The sequence below is a fragment of the Peromyscus maniculatus genome, chromosome 1, assembly GCF_049852395.1.
Source record: "Peromyscus maniculatus bairdii isolate BWxNUB_F1_BW_parent chromosome 1, HU_Pman_BW_mat_3.1, whole genome shotgun sequence".
Lineage (NCBI taxonomy): Eukaryota > Metazoa > Chordata > Mammalia > Rodentia > Cricetidae > Peromyscus > Peromyscus maniculatus.
Genome location: NC_134852.1, coordinates 2,744,662 through 2,767,572, shown reverse-complemented (window position 1 = coordinate 2,767,572; position 22,911 = coordinate 2,744,662). Strand labels below are relative to the sequence as shown.

Here is a 22,911-nt window from a genome sequence, read left to right as displayed (position 1 = left end):
GAGGAAGGAAGGAATGGAGCAGGAAAAATAGCTGAGAGCTTACATCTGATCTATAGGCATCACACACACACACACACACACACACACACACACACACACAGAGAGAGAGAGAGAGAGAGAGAGAGAGAGACAGAGAGACAGAGAGACAGAGAGCGAGACAGAGACAGAGACAGACAGAGATAGAGACAGAGAGAAACAGATGAGAGAGAGAGACAGAGGAGAGACATAAATGGGAATGAAGTAGGCTTTTGAAATCTCTATTCCCACCCTCAATGACAGATGTCCTTCAACAAGGCCACATATCCTAATCCTTCCCAAACAGTTTCACACCTGTAGGCCAAGTATGCAAGCAAATGAACCCTTGGGGCCTATCTCGTCAATCTACTACACATGCCTCTGCTGTGCCTTCAGGGACCCTTAACAGTCTGAAATTTTAAGCCAATTAAATGTCTTCTTTATAAGTTGCTTGATTATATTGCCTTTCCACAGCAATAGAGGAGAAATAGAGACGAAGTGTATGATGACATGCAGCATACTGCACTGGTATGGGAAGAGTGGTTTTCTCTAGACAGACATGTCCACAAAGATTCAAAAACACAAAGCAGGTATGAGTTTCAATGCCACGGGTATGTTTTTCCAATGGAAAAAATGAATTGCAACCTGTTGTTTTCTAACAGTTGGGAAGAAGAAAACTGATTGTCTTTACTGAAGTAAACTGATTGCAGTTCACTTACAGATATTTTTCATTTGCTTGGACATTGCAGATGTGGAGAGCTGTGATGCTTTCTGCATGATTGGCATATACCTGTCTCATTGGAAATCTCATTCTCTGGGCATTGCTTGCAGTCAAAACAACAGACAGCCTCCCCCTCTCGGTGGGTTTTCATGAATCCAGGATGACAGCTCTCACTGCATACAGACTGAGGAGTCTGAGAACAATAAAACGAATGTTAGCAAAGGATCATGTTTTACGGAATCTCTACTAGAGTGTTTTTGAATATAGAACTGTTTATTTATGTTAATATTTCTAAATTCATACAGTGGAATTTTTTATTGCTAAAGTGTGTCATTTACAGGCCCATGTGGTAAATGCTTGACCCAATAACATCACTTTATTGGCAAAATGTTGAAAGATTATGAGATGAGTTGTAAAAGTAAGAGTTTAGGTCCTTGGTAGCATGTCTTGATGTGACTACAACCTATTGTCTCTTGACTCATGGATAGAAAGGCAAATAAATTTTTTCTTTCATGGTGCGTATTCATCTTCTCTTCCATGGTAGTGGTTAATCCTAGAACCACTGTGGAAAACAATCTAAGAAAACTAATGTGAAAGGTTTTCTACATTAGGTTACTTGAGGTGAAAAACTTCTCTAAAGTGTGTGATCTCAAGTTATTGGTTCTGGTCCCTAATGAAAGTAAAGGAAGAAAGGATGATAACAATACCATTCAGCTATCTCTGCATCCTGACTGTTGATGCAATGTGAACAGCTATCTCTAATACCTTAAAACATGACTTCCTGCAGTGAATGAATATACCTTCAAAATATGACCCAAGGAAAACCTCTCATACTTTTTGTTAGGTAGCCTTTTTGCAACAGCAAAACAAACAACTAAAACATCTAAATATTTTCCTCATGCTCTTCTGTCTTGACAGGGGCCTAGAAGCAAAAGGCCTGCTGTGGGATGTCCTGTATGTTGTAAATAAATAAAATGCTCATTGGTCAGTGGCCAGGCAGGAAGTATAGGCTAGGCGGGACATACAGAGAGGAGAGGCTGGGAGGTGGAATCTGGAGGAGAAGTCAGCCTGCTGTCCATGGAACATGAGGCAACATATAGATTAACAGTAATGGGCTGAGTATAAGAGAAAGAGCTAGACAATGGTAGGCCTGAGCTAATGGCCGAGCAGTTTATTAATATAAGTGTCTGTATGTTTATTTTATAAGTGGGCTATGGGACTTCTGGGGCTTGGGAGGACCCTGAGAGAAAAACCCTAGCTACAAAAGCCAACTGACCATTGGCTGAAACTTTCAAAATGAGATCAAATAAATCTTTTGTCAGATGATCTGTGAAAATGATGAAAATCCATATTAAATAAATAGCCAGATTGGAAAATATATACTTCATCCAGAAAAGTTAGATATGAAGAGAATTCTTTATATTGGTGGTTATTATGTGTCTATAAATGGGTCCTTTGTGGGCATAAATAAGTTTTTTGAAATTTACATACAGTCAAAATAGTGAACTAAGATGAAACATACTTCTGTTAATCCTGTGGCCCACTGTATCATGTGCGAAGATAAGGACAATTTCTGGCCCTCTGGAGCATTTGGAGAAAATGTTCCTACTTTTGCATTTATCTCAAGACCTTTTGGGAAATTCCAAAAATTGAGAATGTCATATTCTGCATGTGATTTCCTTTTATTATCCAGAACCACCTGGTCTCCAGCATGATTGATCAGTTTAGTGTTCTTTAGAAAAGGGTGAAGCTGGAAGAGATGCATGCTGTTATGTTACATGAACTCCAGAGAGGTACAACAGAGGCAGAATTAGACAACATCTCTTCTTGAATTTAATCCCTATTGTAAAAAGCACCTTTAATACAGGTATCACTCATATCAATCAAATTATACCCAAAGATAATGGAAACATCATTATGGTTCTAAAATATTCCAATTAATTCCATTAGAAAACAGAAGCAAGCACTCCTAAATCATATATGTGCATAGAGAAACCTCCCACCTTCTTTTTTTTTTTTTTTTTGGTTTTTCGAGACAGGGTTTCTCTGTGTAGCTTTGCGCCTTTCCTGGAACTCACTCTGTAGCCCAGGCTGGCCTCGAACTCACAAAGATCCGCTGGCCTCTGCCTCCTGAGTGCTGGGATTAAAGGCGTGCACCACCACCGCCTGGTTCCCACTTTCTTTTAAAATATAGTCACTCCTAGGACTGAGAGATGGCTCTGAGGTTAAGAGCACTGATTGCTCTAACAGAGACTGGGGCTCATTTCTCAGAACTCACATGGCAGCTTACAAGTGTCTGTAACTCCAGGTCCAGGGGAATGGAACCCCTCACCAGACATACATGCATTCAAAACACTAATACTCATAAAAATAAATAAAAGAAAAAAGAAAATTTAGTAACAGCCAATTAAGTTTTGAAAATACTTAGAGATTCATATGTAAAATGAATGATTTTATGAGTGTTCATTTATGAAACATAAGCATTTTAGAAATATCCATGCCCATTGTGACAATTCTCTGTCTCTGGATTTTCTGTTGTGTGAAATCTCTGGGGTTAATGGACATTTTATATTGAAAAATTTACCCTGGAAATATCGTATGACCCCTTGCAGTACAACTACATATCGACTTAAAACAGACTCCTCCTTACACATTCTCTCTCATAGATTTTGAGAAAATAATCTAAACTATGTATTGTCTAGTTTTAGTGCATTTATAAGCCCTTAGAGTGGCATCTTGCTGATGTTATAATACCACAGGAGTGACATTACCTGCCATGGGAAGAATACCATCTTTTTTTCTTTTCCACGAGTTTTAAAGTGTACTTGGTTGAGAGTCATCTCATGTAGACTATGGGCCACAGAATAGATGGCATTGTACACATTGTAACTCTCTTCACTCATGGCCATGTCAAATATGTTCCCTGGCAAGAATCCCAAGGATGCATTAGGCAGACAGTTACCCACAATTTTACAGTCTTTCCTCAAAAATGAGCAATTGAAGAATGAGTGCCACAATACATGAAGATAAATGTCTTGTGGGTATTTGTAAGGATTGGCTGTCTGAACAAAATCCGTAAAATTAATAATCTCCTCCTTATGGTGTGAAAAAATAAGGGTCCCATGTAATGCATCTAACAGGAAATAGTTATCAAATGTGGAATGATCCCAGTGTGAGTTCAGGACCCAGACTTTCCATGTGACTAACTTCTGCTTTATATTTGATATTAAACTCAATAGAGAATCAGTGTCCCCATAAATAATAATCACATTTGCTGATGATTCCAGGATTTTCACCTGATTTTTCCAAGATGTGGAGAGAAATGAACCCCTGATAGCTAGGATCATTTCCACAAATGCTATACAGACTCCATTTTTCTCCAGTTCACTTCTCAAATCTGACAGAATCTGGGCACCCTTGTGATCATCTATGATGAACAGCCCAACCCAGTTCCAATGGAAATGAAGCATCAAAGACACAATGCCAAGTGTCAGAGATGTGTCCTTGGGGGCCACCTGGTACAGGGAAGAAAACCTTCTTTGTTCACTGAGGGTAGCATCAAAAGGCCCAAAACTAAGCTATAGGGAGAAACAATAAGAAAGAAGAATGTTGTCATAAAAATGAACTCAATTCTACAGTAATGGTTTGAAGCCTATAGGACAATCCTGCTTTGAAGTTCAAATCTATCTTCATGTGGGTTTCTGAGAACATACAGTGATGTTCTTCTGTCAGCTCAGCAGCTGCACACGAATCTACTGATACTTTAAGGACTGTCTTCAGCCCCATGGCCCCACAATAAGTGCCCCAACAGCCACTCAGGCTGAAGCCTGGAGGGGCATCCAGTCCCACAGCATGGGCACATGGTGGGTGCTCTATGTAGGTTTAAACTAAGTCTCTATCATTTTATTTACCCACAAAGACTCAGAAGTCAGATGAAGGGTGAAAATCTGTTAGATAAGAGAGACCAAAGAGCATCCAACTGACCTTCCTGTTTGACTGGAAACCTAGCAACAGACATGTCTCTTCATTCATCCCAAAGCAAAACAAAGAACCAAATTCCATGTCCCACACTACCCCTTCCTGTGCTGTCTCTCTATCTGTATTCCTGGTTCATCAGAACCCTCTATGGCTTATTCCATGCAACTATTTGCAGGCTCTGCCCCCTGACCCAAGATTGATTTTACTTAATTAATGCATACACACTACACTGTGGTTTATATCCTTCAAAAATACAAACAATATTTAAAGGTTTAATAATGGTGTGTCTGCTCCACCCTTCCTTCCCCTTCTCTCTCTTCTAAGCTACAAAAATATAGATGTGTTAACAGTGTCTCCTTTATTTCCCTATCCATGAAGAGTTACTCAAGCTTGCCTCTTTTCCTCACAGACAGCTAAAATGTCTCCAAGCAGAACTGACATCATGTCCTAGCCCATCACCTCTCACCTGTGGAAATTTGTAAAGATCCAGCAGTGTCCCTATGTATTCAGATATTGCCCATGACGGTCCCGTAAGTACAGCAGCTGACATGCCTTCTCTTACACATCTGTAGTTAGGGATGCCATAGCCATTCCCTGAAAGTGAGCCAAAAAGAGTTGCCAGAGTGGCCCGTTGACCATTTGGGACATTATGGACCTCAAATCCCAGGGATGTATTAGGTAAAAGATAGGGATTTTTATTGATTTCCTCAATGGCAAACATCATGGCCAAAATACATTGGTAGTTCCTCAACTTGAACCTGCACAGAAGGTAGAACAATATTTAGGAGGAAAACTCACACCACACAACCATAACATATGTGCAAGCAAATTGAAAATAGATTTTTTTCGTACAATATGATCTGATTACAGTTTCCCCTCTACCAACTACTCTAGGTTCACCTCAATTCCCCTCCTGCTCAAATCTATACCCTTTATTCCTCTCTCATTAGAAAACAAACAATTATTGAAAAATTATCATAAATTAAAATAAAAACAAACTAGCCAAAATTGGATAAAATAAGTAAACAAACAGAAGAAAAAAAATCCAAAGCAAAAAGACAAGAAACATAATGGAGGAAAAGGCACACATTTTCATACTCAGAGAATCATGAAAAGAAGAAATCAGAAAAAATAATTGTGCACAAAAGTCATATAATCTTAAAAAAATTTAAAATCCACAAATGCCATTAAGTTTGTTTTTTTTTTTGTTTTCCCTCTACTACTGAGCATGGGGCCTTCCCTTAAGAATTGCTGGTATACCCAACGAGACTCCCTTGAAGAAAATTAGTTATTGTATTTGCAACTGGGTTAGTGATGGAGGCTTGTGACAACTTGGAGCTGGCTTCTGTATTAATGATGAGAGCTTGTGTCCACTTGCCCTCTCAGTGCTGACAACCCATCCGTCTTTAGTGGTACAGGCCCTGTGCATCCTTCCCAGTCTCTTGATTCATATGCACATCAGTCCTGCTATGATTAGAAAGTCTTGTTTCCTCAGTATCTTCCACTTTCTCTGACGCATATAATCTTTCCACCTCCTCTTCTATTGGGTTCCCTGAACCCTGAGGGACAGGACTTTAAGAAGACATCTCAGAAATATAAAATGTGGTACATATACACAATGGAATACTACTCAGCAGAGAAAAACAATGACATCATGAGGTTTGCAGGCAAATGGATGGATCTAGAAAAAATCATCCTGAGTGAGGTAACCCAGACTCAGAAACACAAACATGGTATATACTCACTCATTGGAGGATACTAGATATAAAACATAGAAGACTAGACTGCTTTTCACAACTCTAGGGAGGCTAACTAGAAAACAGGACCCTAAGAAAGACACAGGGATCGCCCAATGACAGAGAAATGGATGAAATCTACATGAACAACCTGGACGTGAGTGGGAGTAATGAAGGGCAAGGATCAAGAGAAAGAGAGCTTAGGGGAGCAGGAGATCCCAGCAGGATCAAGAACAGAGAGGGAGAACAAGGAATAAGAGACCATGATAAATGAAGACCACATGGGAATAGGAAGAAGCAAAGTGCTAGAGAGGTCCCCAGAAATCCAGAAAGATACCTCCAAAATAGACAATGGTCAAGAGAAAGCCCAAACTGACCTACTCTGGTGATAGGATCGCCAAACACCCTAATTGTCGTGTTAGAAACCCCATCCAATGACTGAGGAAACCGGATCAGAGATCCATGGCCAGGTCCCAGGCGGAGCTCCAGGAGTCCAATTGAAGAGAAAGTGGAGGGTTTGTATGAGTGAGAATTGTTTAGACCAAGGTTGGAAAAAGCACAGAGATAAATAGCCAAACGAAAGGAAACACATGAACTATGAACCAATAGCTGAGGAGCCCCCAACTGGATCAGGCCCTCTAGATAAGTGAGACATTTGATTAGCTTGATCTGTTTGGGAGGCATCCAGGCAGGGGGACCTGTCCTGTCTTCAGTACATAAGTTGGCTGTTTGGAACCTGGGGCTTATGCAGGGACACTTGGTTCAGCCTGGGAGGAGGGGACTGGACCTGCCTGGACTGAATCTACCAGGTTGAACTCAATCCTCAGGGGAGTCTTTGCCCTGAAGGAGATGGGAATGGGGGGTTGGTTGAAGGGAAGGCGGGGGGGGGGAGCAGGAGTGGGGAAAACAAGGGAATCCATGGCTGATTAAAATAAATTTAAAAATTAAATTCAATTATAAAATAAAAAAAGAAACATCAAAAAAAGACATCTCATTTAGGACTGAGTATTCCACGGCTGTAGAGAACATCTTTGATGATAACTAAGTGATGCAATGATTTATGAATATTGCAAATTATCCTTAGGAGACATTACATTGCTATGACTTTAGCAAAACAATAGTATTTAGATCCCCCCTGGTTCCGTGGCCTATCTTGTTTCACATTCTTGACATTCTGAGAAGTGTTGGGTTCCATCTCATGGAGTGAACCTAAAATCCAATCAGATAGTGGTTGTTGAGTCCCACAAGCTTTGAGCCATTTTTACACCAATATATCTTGCAGGCAGGACATATAGATTGGAGTGTGTGTGGTCACATTGGTGTTTAGTTCCATGCAATCTCCCTGCAACCTGTCTTCCAGTACCATAAACACTAGTATATAGAAGCAAAGACTCTAGGGAGGCACTAGCTCAACTTCTCCATTTTCAATGAGTCCTGCAGTGTTGTCTTCAGCAATGGGGTTTTATCACCAATTTGTGGACAGCAACCAATGGCCTTGGCAGTAGCCTGGGTTGTTTGGATATTTCCAAGGGAACTGTTTTGCTAACAAATCTATTAACCCTTCCCAGAAGTGGAAATTTTTTTCTGTTGGTGAGAAATATTTTGTTGGGGCTTTTTCTCCACTGTTTTTTGGTGATTCCATTGAGATTTCTTTCATATATGTATATATTTTAAGAAGCTGCTATTGTATTAAACTCCTATATGACTTAAAAGGCTCTTTGCTTTATTTCTATAAGACTGAAAAACACTGAATGTGAACCTCCCAATAGCTTGAGCTCTAAGAGGGTAAGCAAAGATTCAGTTTTCTTATATCTGTGATAAATTCTGCCCAAGAGTTAGAAGTAGGTCTTCAGATCTCCTAGAACTCAACTATCAATCTGCACAACCATGAAAAATAAAATGTTTCTTGATCAAGCCACTAGTTATTAAGACATTGTTTAATTCATGAACTTCCAGGTCATTCAACCTTTCTGACCATCAGTTGACATTTCCATAACCATTCATTTTTATGTGTGTTGTGTAATATGTGTATATATTTTTCTGTGGTGTGTGTACATTCACATGATGCTACACAGTGAAAACTTCAAATAGGGGTTGTTATCTTCATCTGTATTTAATAACACATATTTTGTGGCACATAAATTTGAATTTTTCCTGCTTCTCCCCTTCATTTCTCCAAAAACAACAGGTTTTTACATCTGCACTATAATGCTCCCTCCCCCATTTTGCTTTTGTGACTGCAAAAGTCAACTCAATTCTTATATTGCACTGCAATCATGTTACCTTATGATATATCTACTCATTTTCTATTTATTTATTTATTATTTATTTATTTATTTATTTATTTATTTATTTTTCCATCACAGGCAATTTATTTTGTTCTATTCATTCACAATTAATACAGAAAATACTTGGAAACATTTCCATATAATGTTTGACACAGAAATCATCAAATAGAAGTATGCAATGTTTTGCATTTTGACCAACCACCAAACTGTTTTGCCAAAGTGGCACACCATTTTACAATCTCACCAAATCCTTGTTTTTAAGCCTCTGATTTTTGTACAAAAGCATTCAATCATTCTGTCAGAACAAACCAGGAAAAGTAAGCTATAGTTCAGAGCTGTTCTATTCCATTTACTATGCAAAGCCATTCTTGGCGTTTGCAACTCTCAGCCCTTTTGAGTATTCTTGCAGTGTTCACCTTTTCCTCCACCACTTTTTTTTCTTCTATTTTTTTCTGGTTTATTTCTATCTATTACAAATGTATAAAAAATCCTCCATCAACGCTGCTGATAGAAGCAGAACCTTGAGAAATATACCTTTGGTTTGCCTCAGAAAAGGAACACATATTGCACTGTAAAGTCTATAAAATTGGCGCAAAACATTGTGATAAGGTTACAATACCAGTTTTAAGAGTTCAGTGACTAATGGGGAGCCGATGGGATACATGCAGAACTGTGAAAGCGATCTCACTTAGCCAGCTGTACATGTAGACTGTAAATCTACATTCAGATCAATTCTGAACTAAAACTATCATCTCAGTTTATCTGTTGAGGTCAACCAGGAAACCCTAGAATATACCTTGATTTTTGCAAAAAACAAAATAGGGGGAGGGGTTTCTTCAGCATTTCAGTCCACGAGTAACTGTATCCTAACAGGCAAAGTGTTTTCTCACTGTCAACATAGAATGAACTGCTGCTGGAGGTCAACTTGGGCTTTAATTTGCATTAGCACTTGCATGCATAGTAGTCCAAGTTGTTGATCTCATGACTTAAAAAAGTAACTCTAAAAAAGTAAAATGGTCCTTCTTGGAAGACTAAAGAAAGACATCCAGCCACAGTTGTAGAGAGTCTCATCAAAACAATATACCCTTTTATGAATTACGCCTCAATTAAAAAAAATAGCCCCAAATAAGAAGCAGCTCTGAAAAAGAAAATATAACTTGAGATATTTGAAAAAAACAAGGTGAATACAGGTTCAAAAATAATTAAGATACATTTTCTTAAGACTACCTAGAATTAGGCTTTAAAGAATTCTACCATTTCAAGTTTACCACTAGTTACTAGATACCCATTTACAAACAAGATGTTCACTTTTTTTGTTCCTTTATCGAAAGAAAAATCTGCCTTCAGACTATGAGGGTGGTGATGGGGAGGGACTAGAAAACAAAATTCAAACAATCCCAATCAAATATCACATTTTTCAAATGGAAGAACTCCAAACTGCACTAGAAGTTCCAATCACTAAGACACTTTCCATTGAAATGATTTAAGTACAATTACATGGCACCAAGGTTTAGGCCTAACATAGGCCTGACAACCAAGTCCCTGTTCTCTGGAAGAAAAGCCTCAAAAGTCCCACTCAATTCCACATAACAATACTTCAAAGATCAATTAGGTTTTCCTTTCCTTAATATTTTTGTTTTCGACTTCTAATCTTAAAGACTAGATTAAAACTTAGCTCATTTCCCAGAAGGCATTGCTTCCCTTTGCTCCATGAAAGAGTCCACCAAGACCTCTTCCTCAAAACCATCTAGCCCCCAGCCTCCAGCCTGTGCTTGTGATGCATCTTTCTCAACATCAGCTTGATCTGCACTGACAATGATTGTCAAGCCTAGAATTCAACATTTACAAATTGTCATTCACACACACAAAACACACTATTATCACACAACTTGTGTCTTGAGAGAATCTTCTGCTTTTTAAATCTTTGGCCTCCCAGTCAATCCCAAGTTCAACCAACTTTAACTAAAACTTCACTCAGAATTTCACCAAGCTTTTCACCCACACATTAATGCTTGTCGTATCTTTCATCAACTGCCAAAATCTGAAGCCTGCTCAGAGATCTCCAGGTATAGGTGAGTTGAGACTATTGATATTGATGGATATTAATGACCAGTGATTGTTAATTCCTGTTATTTTTTGTGGTTGTGTTGTGTTGTCCTTTTGTGGTGTATGTTGGTGTGGGATTATCTATTGCTTGATTTTTCATGGATGTGTTGAGCTTCTTTGGGTTGAATTTTCCCTTCTAGTGCTTTCTGTAGGCCTGGGTTTGTAGAGAGGTATTGATTAAATTTGGTTTTATCCTGGAATATTTTGTTTATTCCACCTATGGTGATTAAGAGTTTTGCTGGGTATAATAGTCTGGGTTGGCATCCGTGGTCTCTTAGTGTCTGCATGAGATTTGTCCATGATCTTCTAGCTTTCATAGTCTCTATTGAGTAGTCTGGTGTTATTCTGATGGGTTTACCTTTATATGTTACTTGTTACTCTGTTACTCAATAATTCTACCCTTAGGAATATATCTTCAAACTACTGAAAATGTGCACCTATGAAACATGTACATGAAGGTTTACAGCAGTGTGTTGCTAATAGTAAAAAAGTTAAAACAACTCAAATAGCTATCAAATACTGGAGAGAAATAAAATGTGGCTTATTCATACAATAGAATATTATTAAGACATAAAAATGAATGAGAAACTGACAGATTAAATGACTTTGGTGAACCTTCATAATTTCATTTGTAGATCTTTCCATTTCTAATTTATAAATACATTTGGGGTTATAAATTATAAATGTCCTGCCTCCTGTCAACATTGTATACTTCTATTTGATGATTTCTGTGTCAAACATTATATGGAAATTTTTCCAAGTATTTTCTGTATTAACTGTGAATGAATAGAACAAAATAAATTGCCTGTGGGGGAAAAAAAAAAGACTCGCCCTGGTTCCGACCCACAGAGATAGCCTCTTCCCCAGGTGTTGGGGCTAGGGGCGTCCCTGTTCCAAGCTGTGTCTGCCCCTCTCTGTCCCCGGGCCTGTCCACCCCTGTGGCCTGCCACTGCAGGCCCACCTGCATCCACTTGTCTCTGCCGCTGGGCCTGTATGTCCCTGTCAGGCGGCCAACAGACCTGTATGTCTCTGCCGGCTGCCACTGCGGGCCTACCTACCTCTGCTTGTCACCGCTGCCGGGCCCATCCACCTCTGCGAACTGCCACCGGGCCTGTATGTCTCTGCCAGTTGCCTCTGGGCCTGTATGTCCCTGTCGGCTGCTGCCACTGGGCCCTTCCACCTCTGCGAGTAGCTGACCTGCGTCCACCTTTCTCTGCTGTGTGGCCTGTCTATTTCTGTGGGCTGCCGCCGGGCCTAAATGTCTCCGCTGGTCCTGTCCACCTCCGTCTGCTTATCTCCACCGCAGGGCCTGTCCACCTCTGTGGGCCGCCGCTGGGCCTGAATGTCTCCACCAGCTGCCACGGGGCCTAAATGTCCCTGTCAGCCACTGCCGCCGGACCCGGCTACCTCTGCGGGCCGCCGCCACAGGCCTACCTGTGTCTGCTTGTCTCCGCCATCTTGAATCTCTCCTCTGTAAACCTTACTTTCACTCTTACTCTGTGACTGGCTGTGTGGCTGTGTGGCTGGCCCCTAGTGTCCTCTTCTCCTTGTTCTCTTGCTCCTTCTCTCTCATTTTCTTATGAGTCACTCCTTCTCTCTCTCATTTCATATGAGTCACTAGTGAGGAAAATAACTTGCACTCTGTAGCCACCCAATTTCCACACACATGGAAGAATATTATGACTTTTCACAAGGAAAATATAATATTCATGACGTTTTGTTTCATTTGATTTGTATTTTATACATAGTTCTTTGATTTGTGTGCCAAAGTTCATTCCCTGTTGACATGCTTTAAGTGATTGATATAAATGCAATATTATTTTTTTCATGTTGCTGGGTTCTGTAGAAGAGGAGATGAATTACACCTTAAACTCATTTGATAATAAAACAGACTTTATTCTATTTGTACCTATTTTCTCCTAGACTTTCATCATGAAGTGATCTTGGATTTTTGTTAGAGGCCTTACTCTATTTAACCAGATGATTCATTTTTTTCCCTGCCATTCAGTGTGTTTAAATGGTGGGTTACATTCATTGATTTAGAAGTGCTCAACCAGTCCTGCATCTATTGGATAAGGCCAACATGATCATGGTGTATAATCATTTTTTTTTTGTGTTCCTCAGGTCAGTTTTCAAGCATTTTATTTGTTTTTATGTTCATAAATGGTTGCTCTCTAATTTTTCTTCATTTTATAATAGGGTGTTTGTATGTTTTTGAAATCAGGGTAATAACATCTTCCAAAGTAAATGTTCTTTCTTTTTCTATTTTGTGTAATAGTTTGAAAAATATTAATGATAGCTCTTTTTGAAGGCCTGTTAGAATTGTTCACTATCTACATCTAAACTTCAAAATTTTATTTTAAATTGGGATATTTTTAATTAATATTTTAATTTCACTGTATGTTATATGTCTATTTGAACTATTAACTTCATTTGTAACTTCATTGGTAGGTCATTTTATATCTTGAAATTCATCTATTTCTTTAATTTTTTCAAATTTAGAGGAATATATGTGTTTTATAACATATCCTTACGATCATCTGAATTTCCTCAATGTCTGTTGTAATCCCTCCCCTCCATCTTTAATTTTATTAATTTGAATTCTCTTTCTTCATTTGTTGATTTGACTAACATGCTATTGATCTTAGTATTGGCTTCATTCATTCTTTCTGTTGAGTTTTTCATTTCTTTTTTACGTAGATTCACAGTTCCATAAACTTTTCTCTTGTGACAGCTGCCCTTGTGTTTCACAGGATTTGCTATGTTATGATTTAATTCCATTCAATTCTAGAAATGTCAATGTCCTTCTAGATTTCTTCCTTCAGTCAGTTATGGTTCAGTTTGATGTAACTTAGCATCCATGAATTTGTGTTCTTTCTTTTCTGTTGTTTATATTCTGATTTAGTCCATTTCAACTGACAGCATGCAGGATGTGCTTTAAATTTTCCTGTACATTAGAGACTTTTATCCTAATATGTAGTCTATTTTAGAGAAAATTTAATGGGGTGCAGAGAAGCATGCATATTCTTTATTTTTTGTTTGGAATGTTCTATAGATATATGTTAAGTCTATTTGATTTTGCAGAATTCCAAAGATCAAGTTCCACGAAAGAAACTTCCCTTGTTATAAAACAATAGTGACATTTAATATTCCAAATCAAGAAAGAATATAGAAAGCTACAAATGAGAATGATCAAGTTGTATTCAAAGAGGGACCCATCAGAAAAGCAACAGATTCTTTCAGGAGATACTAGAAAACCAGAGTAGATTGGGTTGATATTCTACAAGCTATGGGAAAGCACCAACACTCTCCCAGACTACTATACCCAGCAAACTATCAATCATAATAATAGACAAAGGTAAACTTTTCATGATAAAAAGTGGTTGAAGAAAATTATGACCACTAAACCCATTTTGCAAAAGGCAAATGAAGGAAAAGCTAGGTCTGAAGCAAAGGATAAACTTATTCAAGTTGGCAGAGGGAACAATAAACAACTCCAGAACTTGTTGCTGAAAAATAAGTCTGAATAATAACCCTCTAATAAAATATCTAAAAACACAAACAAAATTCCAGGAATTAATATATACCATTCAATAATAATTTTTAATATTTGTGGTCTAATAATATTATGAGAAAAGAAAAAGAGGTTGAATCAGAAAAAAATAGCCAGATTTTTGCTGTCTCATAGAAACACAATTCACAACTAATAATAGCCCCCAAATTATCGTTAAAGGATGGAAAAAGCTTCCATGCAAACGTAACTAAAAACTAAGAAGGCTGGAGAGAGTAAGGATATAAGGATCACATCTCAGCATAGTAAAGTCAAATTATCACAAGCCTATAGCCAATATCAAGTTAAATAGAGTAATTTAAAGTGGTTCCATTAAAATCAGAAAGAAAGGCTCTCTACTTTCTCCATATCTATTCAATATAGTACTTGAAGTTCTAGCTGTAGCAATAGGACAACTGGATGAGATTATGTATATAAATTGGAAATACAGAATTCAATGTATCAGTGTTTGAAAATGATCTGATAATATACATAAGTGACCTCAAAAATTCTACCAGAGAACTCCTTCACCTGATAAATCCCTTCAGCAATGTGGCTGGATACAAGACGAATTTAAAAAATTTAGTAGCCCTCCCATTTACAAGGACTTATAAATTGAGAAAGAAACCAGGAAAATAACACCCTTCAAAATATTCACAGATAATATCTTGGGGTAACTCCAAGTTAGCAACCAAGCATTTGAAAGACTTCTATGATAAAAACTTCAAGTCTTTGAAGAAAAAATTTAAGAAGATATCAGAAGATAGAAATATCTCCCACACTCATGAATTGGTAGGCTCAAAATAGTAAAAAATGGCCATCTTACCAAAAGCAATCTGCAGATTCAATACAATCCCCATCAAAATTCCAAGACAATTTTTACAGACATTTAAAGAATAATATTCGATTTTATATGAAAGAACAAAAAACCCAGGATAGTAAAAGGAATCCTGTACAATAAAAGAACTTCCAGAGGTAACACTATCCCTGATTTCAAACTGTGCTATGAGCTGTAGTAATAAAAACTGCATGGTATTGTAATAAAAACAGATAGGATGATCAATGGAGTCTAATTGAAGAGCCAGACATAAATCCACACACTTTTGGACACCTGATTTTTGATGTAGAATCCAGAGAGACACAATGCAAAAAGAAAGAATTTTCCATGGTGCTGGTTTAACTATATGTCTGCATGTAGAAGAATCCAAATTGACTGACATTTATTGCCCTGAATAAAACTCAAGTCCATGTGTATCAAAGTCCTCAAAGTAAAACCAGACACATTGAACCTAACAGAACAGAGGTGTAGCCTTGAATGCATTGGCACAGGAGATGACTACCTGAACAGCACATCAATAGTTAGTCCTGGCACTAAGACCAACAATTAATAAATGGGACCTTATGGAACCAAAAAGCTTCTGTAATGCCAAGAAAACCATGAACAGGCAAAGATTTCATCCTACAGACTCTGGAAAAGTTTTCACCAACTCTACTTCAGATAGAGGGTTAATATCCAAAATATATAAAGATCTGAAGAAACTAGACATCAACAAACCAAATAATCCAGTGAAAAGATGAAGTACAAATCTAAACAGAGAATTCTCAATAGGAGAAACCAAATTGACTGAGAAACACTTAAAGAAATGTTCAACATCCTTAGCCATCAGGGAAATATAATCACAATTACTTGGAAATTGCATCTTATACCAGTCAGAATGGCTAAGATCAATAACAGAAGTGACAGCTTATGCTGGTGAGTGTTTGGAGTATGGGAAACAGTCCTCCATTGCTGGTGGGAGTGAAAATTCATACACACACTATTGAAATTCATATGGCATTTCCTCTGAAAATTCAAAATTGGTCTATCTCATGTCCCAGTTATACCACTCTTGTGCTTATACCCAAATGATACTTCATTCTACCATAAATACACACATTCAACCACATTCATAGGATCTTTATTCATAATAGCCAGAAACTGCAACCAATATAGATTTCCCTCAACCGAAGAATGGATAAAAAAAATTGTTATATTTATGCAGTGGAGTATTATTCAACTGTTAGAAAAAAATGACATTATGAAATTTGCAGACAAATGGATGCAACCAGAAAAAAATAATCCTTTCTGATGTAACATGGACCTAGAACTGCAAACATGATATGTACTCACTTATAGGTGTATAGTAGTTACTAAGTAAATTGTAATCATGCTACTATTCACAGAACCAGAAAGGATAGGTAACAAGGATGGCTCTATTGGAGACTATGGATCTCCCTGGGAAGGGGAAGGGGAATAGATTTTTTGGGATGGACAGGAGGTGGGGATGGAGCATGGTGTGGACATTGAAACAGGAGGGATCAGGTTGCTGGGAGGCATAAAAGAAGAGAGTATTTGGAGATGACTGGAATTAGGTTGCATTTTGTGTGGGAAAGCTAGTCCAGTAGAAGTTCCTAAGATTTTATGAAGGTGACACTAGGGAAGAACTCCTAAAAATGGAAGAAATGGGTCCTGACCCATCCATCTTCTGTAACAAGGCAAGCCTTCCAGTGGTGGGACTAGAACACCAGCCCAGCCAAAAAAAATTTGACATATAATTTATCCTTCCTTCAAGATGTGTGGGGGCAGTGGAGACACAGAATTTGTGAGATTGGCCAACTACTTACTTGTCTAATTTGAGGCTCAAGACAAGCCCATGCCTGTCACTGACTAGATGACTAGGAACTGAAGGCTGGATAGCCAAGAGACTTAGGCTAGAAAAAAATCAATAAAATGATTCTTAATGATATTTTGCTATACTCATAAATGGTGCCTAATCCAATTGTCATTAGAGAGTTCTTTGCTGGCAGCTGATGAGAGCAGATGCCGAGACCCATAACCAAACATTAGGCAGAGAAAGAACGAGTCCAAATTGAAGATTTCATTGGATCCCTCCTCTGGGAGCTTGGAGAACTCTACAGTACAGGGGGAAGAAGAATTGTAGGAGCCAAAGGGGTCGAAAACACTAGGAGAACAAGGTCTACAGAGTCAACTAAGCAGGGCTCATAAAGGCTCACAGAGATTGAAGCAGCAATCACAGAGTCTAAACAGGTCTGTGCTAGGTCCTCTGCATGCATGCTATTGTTGTTAGCTGGCTGTTTTTAGGGGACCTCTAACAGTGGGAGTGTGGGTGTCTTTGACTCTTTCATTTGCTCTTGGGACCTTTCCCTTCTATTGTGTTGTGTCTACCAGATTTGATATGAGAGTTTGTGCCTAGTGTTCTTGTATCTTGTTATGCCCTTTTGGGCTGATATGCCTGGGAGGCCTGCTCTTTTCTGAAGGAAAATGGAGGAGGTGTGGATCTGGGGGAAAAAGAAAGATGGGGACTGGGAGGAGTGAGGGAGGGAAAATTGCAGTCAGGATGTACGAACAAGAAAATAAGAAAAAAAAAACCTCAACAAATATAAGCAGACATAACTGTCCTATTTAGAAGAGACAGTGAAGTGTTCTTTGTACTCATTAAAGAAAAAAATCCAACAATGGTATTACAATGCTAATCACATACACATCAAATACAGGAGTCCCCAACTTCACTGATGAAACAGTCTTAGATTTAAAAGCACAGATCAACCCCAGCACAGAGATGGTGGGTCATTTCAATGCCCTACTTTCAAAAACAGACAGGTAACATGAGAAAAATTAAATAGAGAAATTCTGATGTTAAATGACATCATAAGTCAGTTTTAACTCTACATTTTACACAGCCTGTGGACTTATAAACCTCTAGATAGAACATATGTTTACAGAAAGTACTGTTTGTCCACTATACACACAGCAGCCTTCAAAAACCCACCCACATGAAACAGTACTTTCAAAATATCCTCAAAATATCAGCATTCTCTCCCAGAAACCTTTTATTTTCTAACAAGCAATGGAATATGAGACTCAAAATTTTGAGCAGAAAATTTTAATACAAAATATATTAGTTTAAAAGCTTTTAAAAAAACACATACAGAGTTCATATGATTTAAATAAGGACCTCTTTATCTTATTTGCACTATGTACACAACAATGCAAAACTAAATGGGACAATGGTTCTCGATCTCTTTGTGACACACAGCTTAGAGCTTGGCATTTTGTTCTCCTGGAAACCAAGACACAAAGACACTGTGGGCTACTCAAGTGGGGTATATACCTTCCCCAAATATTATTACATATGAATTTTTCACTAAAAGGTATTTACAAAATATATTGTTTTACCAGTTCTACTAATAAAGTGAATCTGAAAAGATATTTCTAAAAGAGTACTCATTATACATATTTGCATGTTCCAGAATTTCTATGTAGACCATTCTTGCCTTGCAAACATAGATTCACCTGCCTGTGCCTCACAAGTGCTCAGATTATTGGCATGCACCACCATGATACCCAGTAAGATGCTTGGTTCTGATTGTGCACGGCTTGTTATAAAATGGACAATTAATACGACTGAAATTGAAAAGAAATACATGTTAATTTCCATAGTGTAATCACTGCACATATTTATATATGATGAATTATCATCGTCTACCCCCTAGATACCAATGTCATGGTGATAAATGAACATGTATAAATATTACTGATATCTATGACAGTCCAAAACTTAATGAAAATAGGTTTAGAGCAAAGCAGGAAATGCAATTTCTGAAAAATAGTTTTGATAATTGATAAATATAACTTGAACAATTAAAAGTTTGTGTTATTTTACACCTTCAGTTTCACATAATATAAATATTAAAATAAACATTACATTGTAAAAATGTTTTCAAATAACCAGTGAGCAGATATTTATGTCTTTTAATTAGGAAAAACTATAAACTGAAAATATCCACAGTAAAATAGAAAAAATTTAAAATGTAATATTTCATTCTTCTAATATAAATTATTTCAAGTTATTCACATATAAAAGCACATATAACTGAGACAATGCAACTTGACCATTCTAAGTCAGCCATGTTTTTAAGTTAGTGTTAAGGGAAAGCACTCCAATACAGTGGGAAACTGTCATTACTACTTTGCAAGGAAATTAATCACCGTGTATAAAGATTCTATTAGTGTACATCAACATGTGCTTGTGTAGATTAATCTGCTTTAATCAGATGGTAGACTTATATTGTAATTATTAGACATTATTCAGTACCTATTAAATATTAATTTACCATCTTCTTAATTTTTACTAGAAAGTAAAATCCAATTAGAAAATTAGACTACACAAAATTAGTGTCATATAAAATAATGCTAGCTGTACGACTTATGGTGTTTTGTAGTTATGGTAATTAAGATAAATATTCTTACTCAGCCAAAGTGAGGAAATTTAACTGGAGAATGACAGTATAATTCCTCTATCAAATTACACACATAGTTTCTCACAGCTATGTAAAAAATTTTATCAAATGCATGAAATCAGCTGTGAGCCTTGAAGTGCATATGCTTGCATGTGTCTCATTCTCTATGAAAAGTGTAGGTTGAAAATGCTTTGTCTAATCAAATATGTTAAATGCTTATAGTTTTATAGGTTAATTTTGGTTTCTTTCTGACTTCATAAGATATCAAATCACATTGACACAGCACTCTATTCTTGTACATATTAGACAAGACAGCCACAGAGAGCTCATGTAATTACAAGTGTGATCTTTGCAGGTATGGTGAATTCTCAGGCTGATGCAGAGTGGTGCCTGAGCTGCTGATATTGGAGAGCAGAGGAGAAGAGGAGGAAGAGGGAGGAACAGGGACACCACCTGCTGTAAATCAGAAGAGTTTCCTCCTAGCATGCAAGATCTACTGTCTGGTAGACCATACAGCACTGTAACCTTACATGAAGTAAGCAATGGGCCCTAGAGCTAGTTGACTTTTCCATAGAATATTTTACCTAAATTAATTTTTTTAAATTTTCCCAGCTACCTCTGATAAGTCTATTTCACACTAAACCTATCACAATATCACTTATGTCCAGTGACATTTCACACTTGAACATTTTTCCCTTCCACTGCAGAATTGATGACTTACACCACAGCCATATTTCAGCGTCACTGTAATGTCACATAGACACAATCCATCCGACCTATATTTGTTTTAGGTGGGTTTCCATCTATTGCCTCCAACCTAATTCCTGTATGTGTGTGTGTGTGTGTGTGTGTGTGTGTGTGTGTGTGTGTGTGTGTGTGTGTGTGTGTGTGTGTATTTCCACGTTGTCTTTGTTGGGTTCAGACTTGAGTGTAAGCTGCACTTCTCATTTTCTGAAACTTATTATATGGTTACCTCCAGATATAGACATGTCAGCCTGGGATAAAATATACCTAACTTCTTTCAAATCCTAACATACATGATGGTTTCTTTTTAGCAGTACTGAAGTTACTCAAGCAGATTAGTCTGACAGTTTGCCTTAATCTTGCATCCTTGAGAATGCCTAGAAAAATCTTTCAGAGGCCCAATAATAGTCAGTGTATGCACAGATACACATTCCTAACAAGGAACAAATACAATATATATTATTTTATATATATATATATATATATATAATATTTGCAGCAAACAGATGAACATCATAAGTTATCAAATAATACAAATATTAGAAGTCAGATGAAGGATCTGAGAAATATGAAGGCATTTCTATAGCACACAGTAAGTTCCAGTGTCTACTTCTGACATTCCTGCTCTGAAACCCTCTTCAGAAAACAGAGACAATATTTGTTACTACAGCCTCACACAAGGAAATTGCTAGCAACTAAATGTAGTGACATTATCCCTTCTCACAGGAGCATGTTTAGACCTCTAGAATCCCTTCAAATATTCTATCAATCCTCTATTATATAATCTTTCTCTTGCAGAACTAGCATTTCAGACAGCAAAATACTGAGGAGATATAGGCATGACAGGTAATATGGGGGAAATTCCATGTCTGCAACAGAAAAGAGAAAGAATAAAACCCAAATTCATTTTTCAATTTGAAAATACTAGAAGAGTCACTAGGAAATATCTTAATGGGATAGAGATGGAATAATGTTTGAGTCTGTACTTCCCCTAGGGCATATGAATGCCAAACTCTGAAAAGGAATAAATGAATAAAAGACTTACTCAATCATAATATCTCTGTTAAATTTAGTCATTATCCAATCAGTTGTTTTGTTGAGTGGGTAGACAGCAAAAACTGGGAAAAATCCAACAATCACCACATTTCCTTCACCAGTTAAATGGTAGTTCATTCGGACTAAGCACTCGCTGCTTCTGTAGGAGCACACAAGAATAGGAATCTGCAGAAAGCAAGAGGTAAAAATCCAAGAGCACAGCATATTCACAAAACATCTGCCCACCCATGAGCATGATAAGGTGGACTCTACAGCGTCCAGCCCGTATATACATAGCTCATGTGTGTAAGTGTGTGTCTCTAATTTTATTGGTGACTGGAGCTATTCTTGAACCATTCTAAGTTCTTTCTGACAGGAATCTTCACTCCCCTGTGGAATTATCTACTAATTACTTCCCTCAGGCATTGAATCTGAGGTCTTGCTTTCAGAATAACAAACAACATGCATAGAAATATTTTTTAAGGTCTTCTCCAGCCACAAGCAGTATGATTTCATCCAAGACCATAGAGAACCAGTCCCAAAACATGAAATTGTCCTAGTGGATTCTGCCACAAGTGTTTTCCAAGAAACGACTCATGGGAAAGCCATTTATGGTGATACAAACTTGTTACAGCATTTGATGCCATGGTAAATAATAAAGGAAAGGGTCAAAAGGGCCCTATGGCGATCTGACCAGGACACAATAGCTGACACCATGCTCCGTAGAACTGGAGACTCTCAATCCTAGTTTTGTTTTCCATGGTATCCTTGAGTCACAGAATACTTTCCCACAGATATAAATCTGAACACCAGTATTATGTCCATGCCCCTCTCTATATAGTTTGTGTCTCTTTCTGATTAAACTAATGGTTCTACCGAATTGATTTCCAAATTATCCACTTCATTTTAATGTAAAAATCAAGTTTCCTCATTGAATCTAAACTTTGACTTTATGTTATATTCATTTATCCACCATAAACCACTGAATCTACATATTGTCATAATACTCCCTAATCCTAGAACACTGGATTGATTTAAGTTTAATTATTAGATGTAATATTTTAAATCTAATTATTTAAGTCTGAGAACATAGTGTCATTAAGAAATATAATACCTTAGAAATTCATCTAGGTTTTCACCCCTCCAAACACTGAGCAAAGCTGTCAGGAGAAGGACCCTCTTTCCATAAGCACAGGAATGAGTTAAGTCTGTGACTCTACTGTATGTGACATGGTAGCCATGATGTGTGCTAACATAAAGGTGACCACAATGCAAACTATGCACAACATAGAATGTGAATCATTGTGTATATAATAGCTTCTTGATAGTGATGAATCAATATTACAGGGCTAGTTCACAGAAGGTTCACTATCCTTCCTGCCCTCCTCTCCCTTAACAATCTGTCTTCAGGAGATTTTCCTGCTACCCTACCTCCGG

At 37.6% G+C, this 22,911-nt stretch overlaps 1 protein-coding gene across 1 annotated transcript in view; it reads right to left on the bottom strand.

Moving 5' to 3' along the window:
* LOC102907724 (vomeronasal type-2 receptor 116-like) overlaps positions 1-21,699 on the bottom strand; it is a 35,663-nt gene extending 13,964 nt beyond the window's left edge. The window contains exons 1-5 of the mRNA XM_076548323.1: positions 21,485-21,699; positions 5,181-5,472; positions 3,508-4,314; positions 2,259-2,486; positions 806-929 (exon numbers count right to left, since the gene is read on the bottom strand). Of these exons, the coding sequence (XP_076404438.1) occupies positions 806-929; positions 2,259-2,486; positions 3,508-4,314; positions 5,181-5,472; positions 21,485-21,699 (1,666 nt within the window). The remainder of the gene's footprint in view (positions 1-805; positions 930-2,258; positions 2,487-3,507; positions 4,315-5,180; positions 5,473-21,484) is intronic.
* Positions 21,700-22,911: the final 1,212 nt, after the last annotated feature.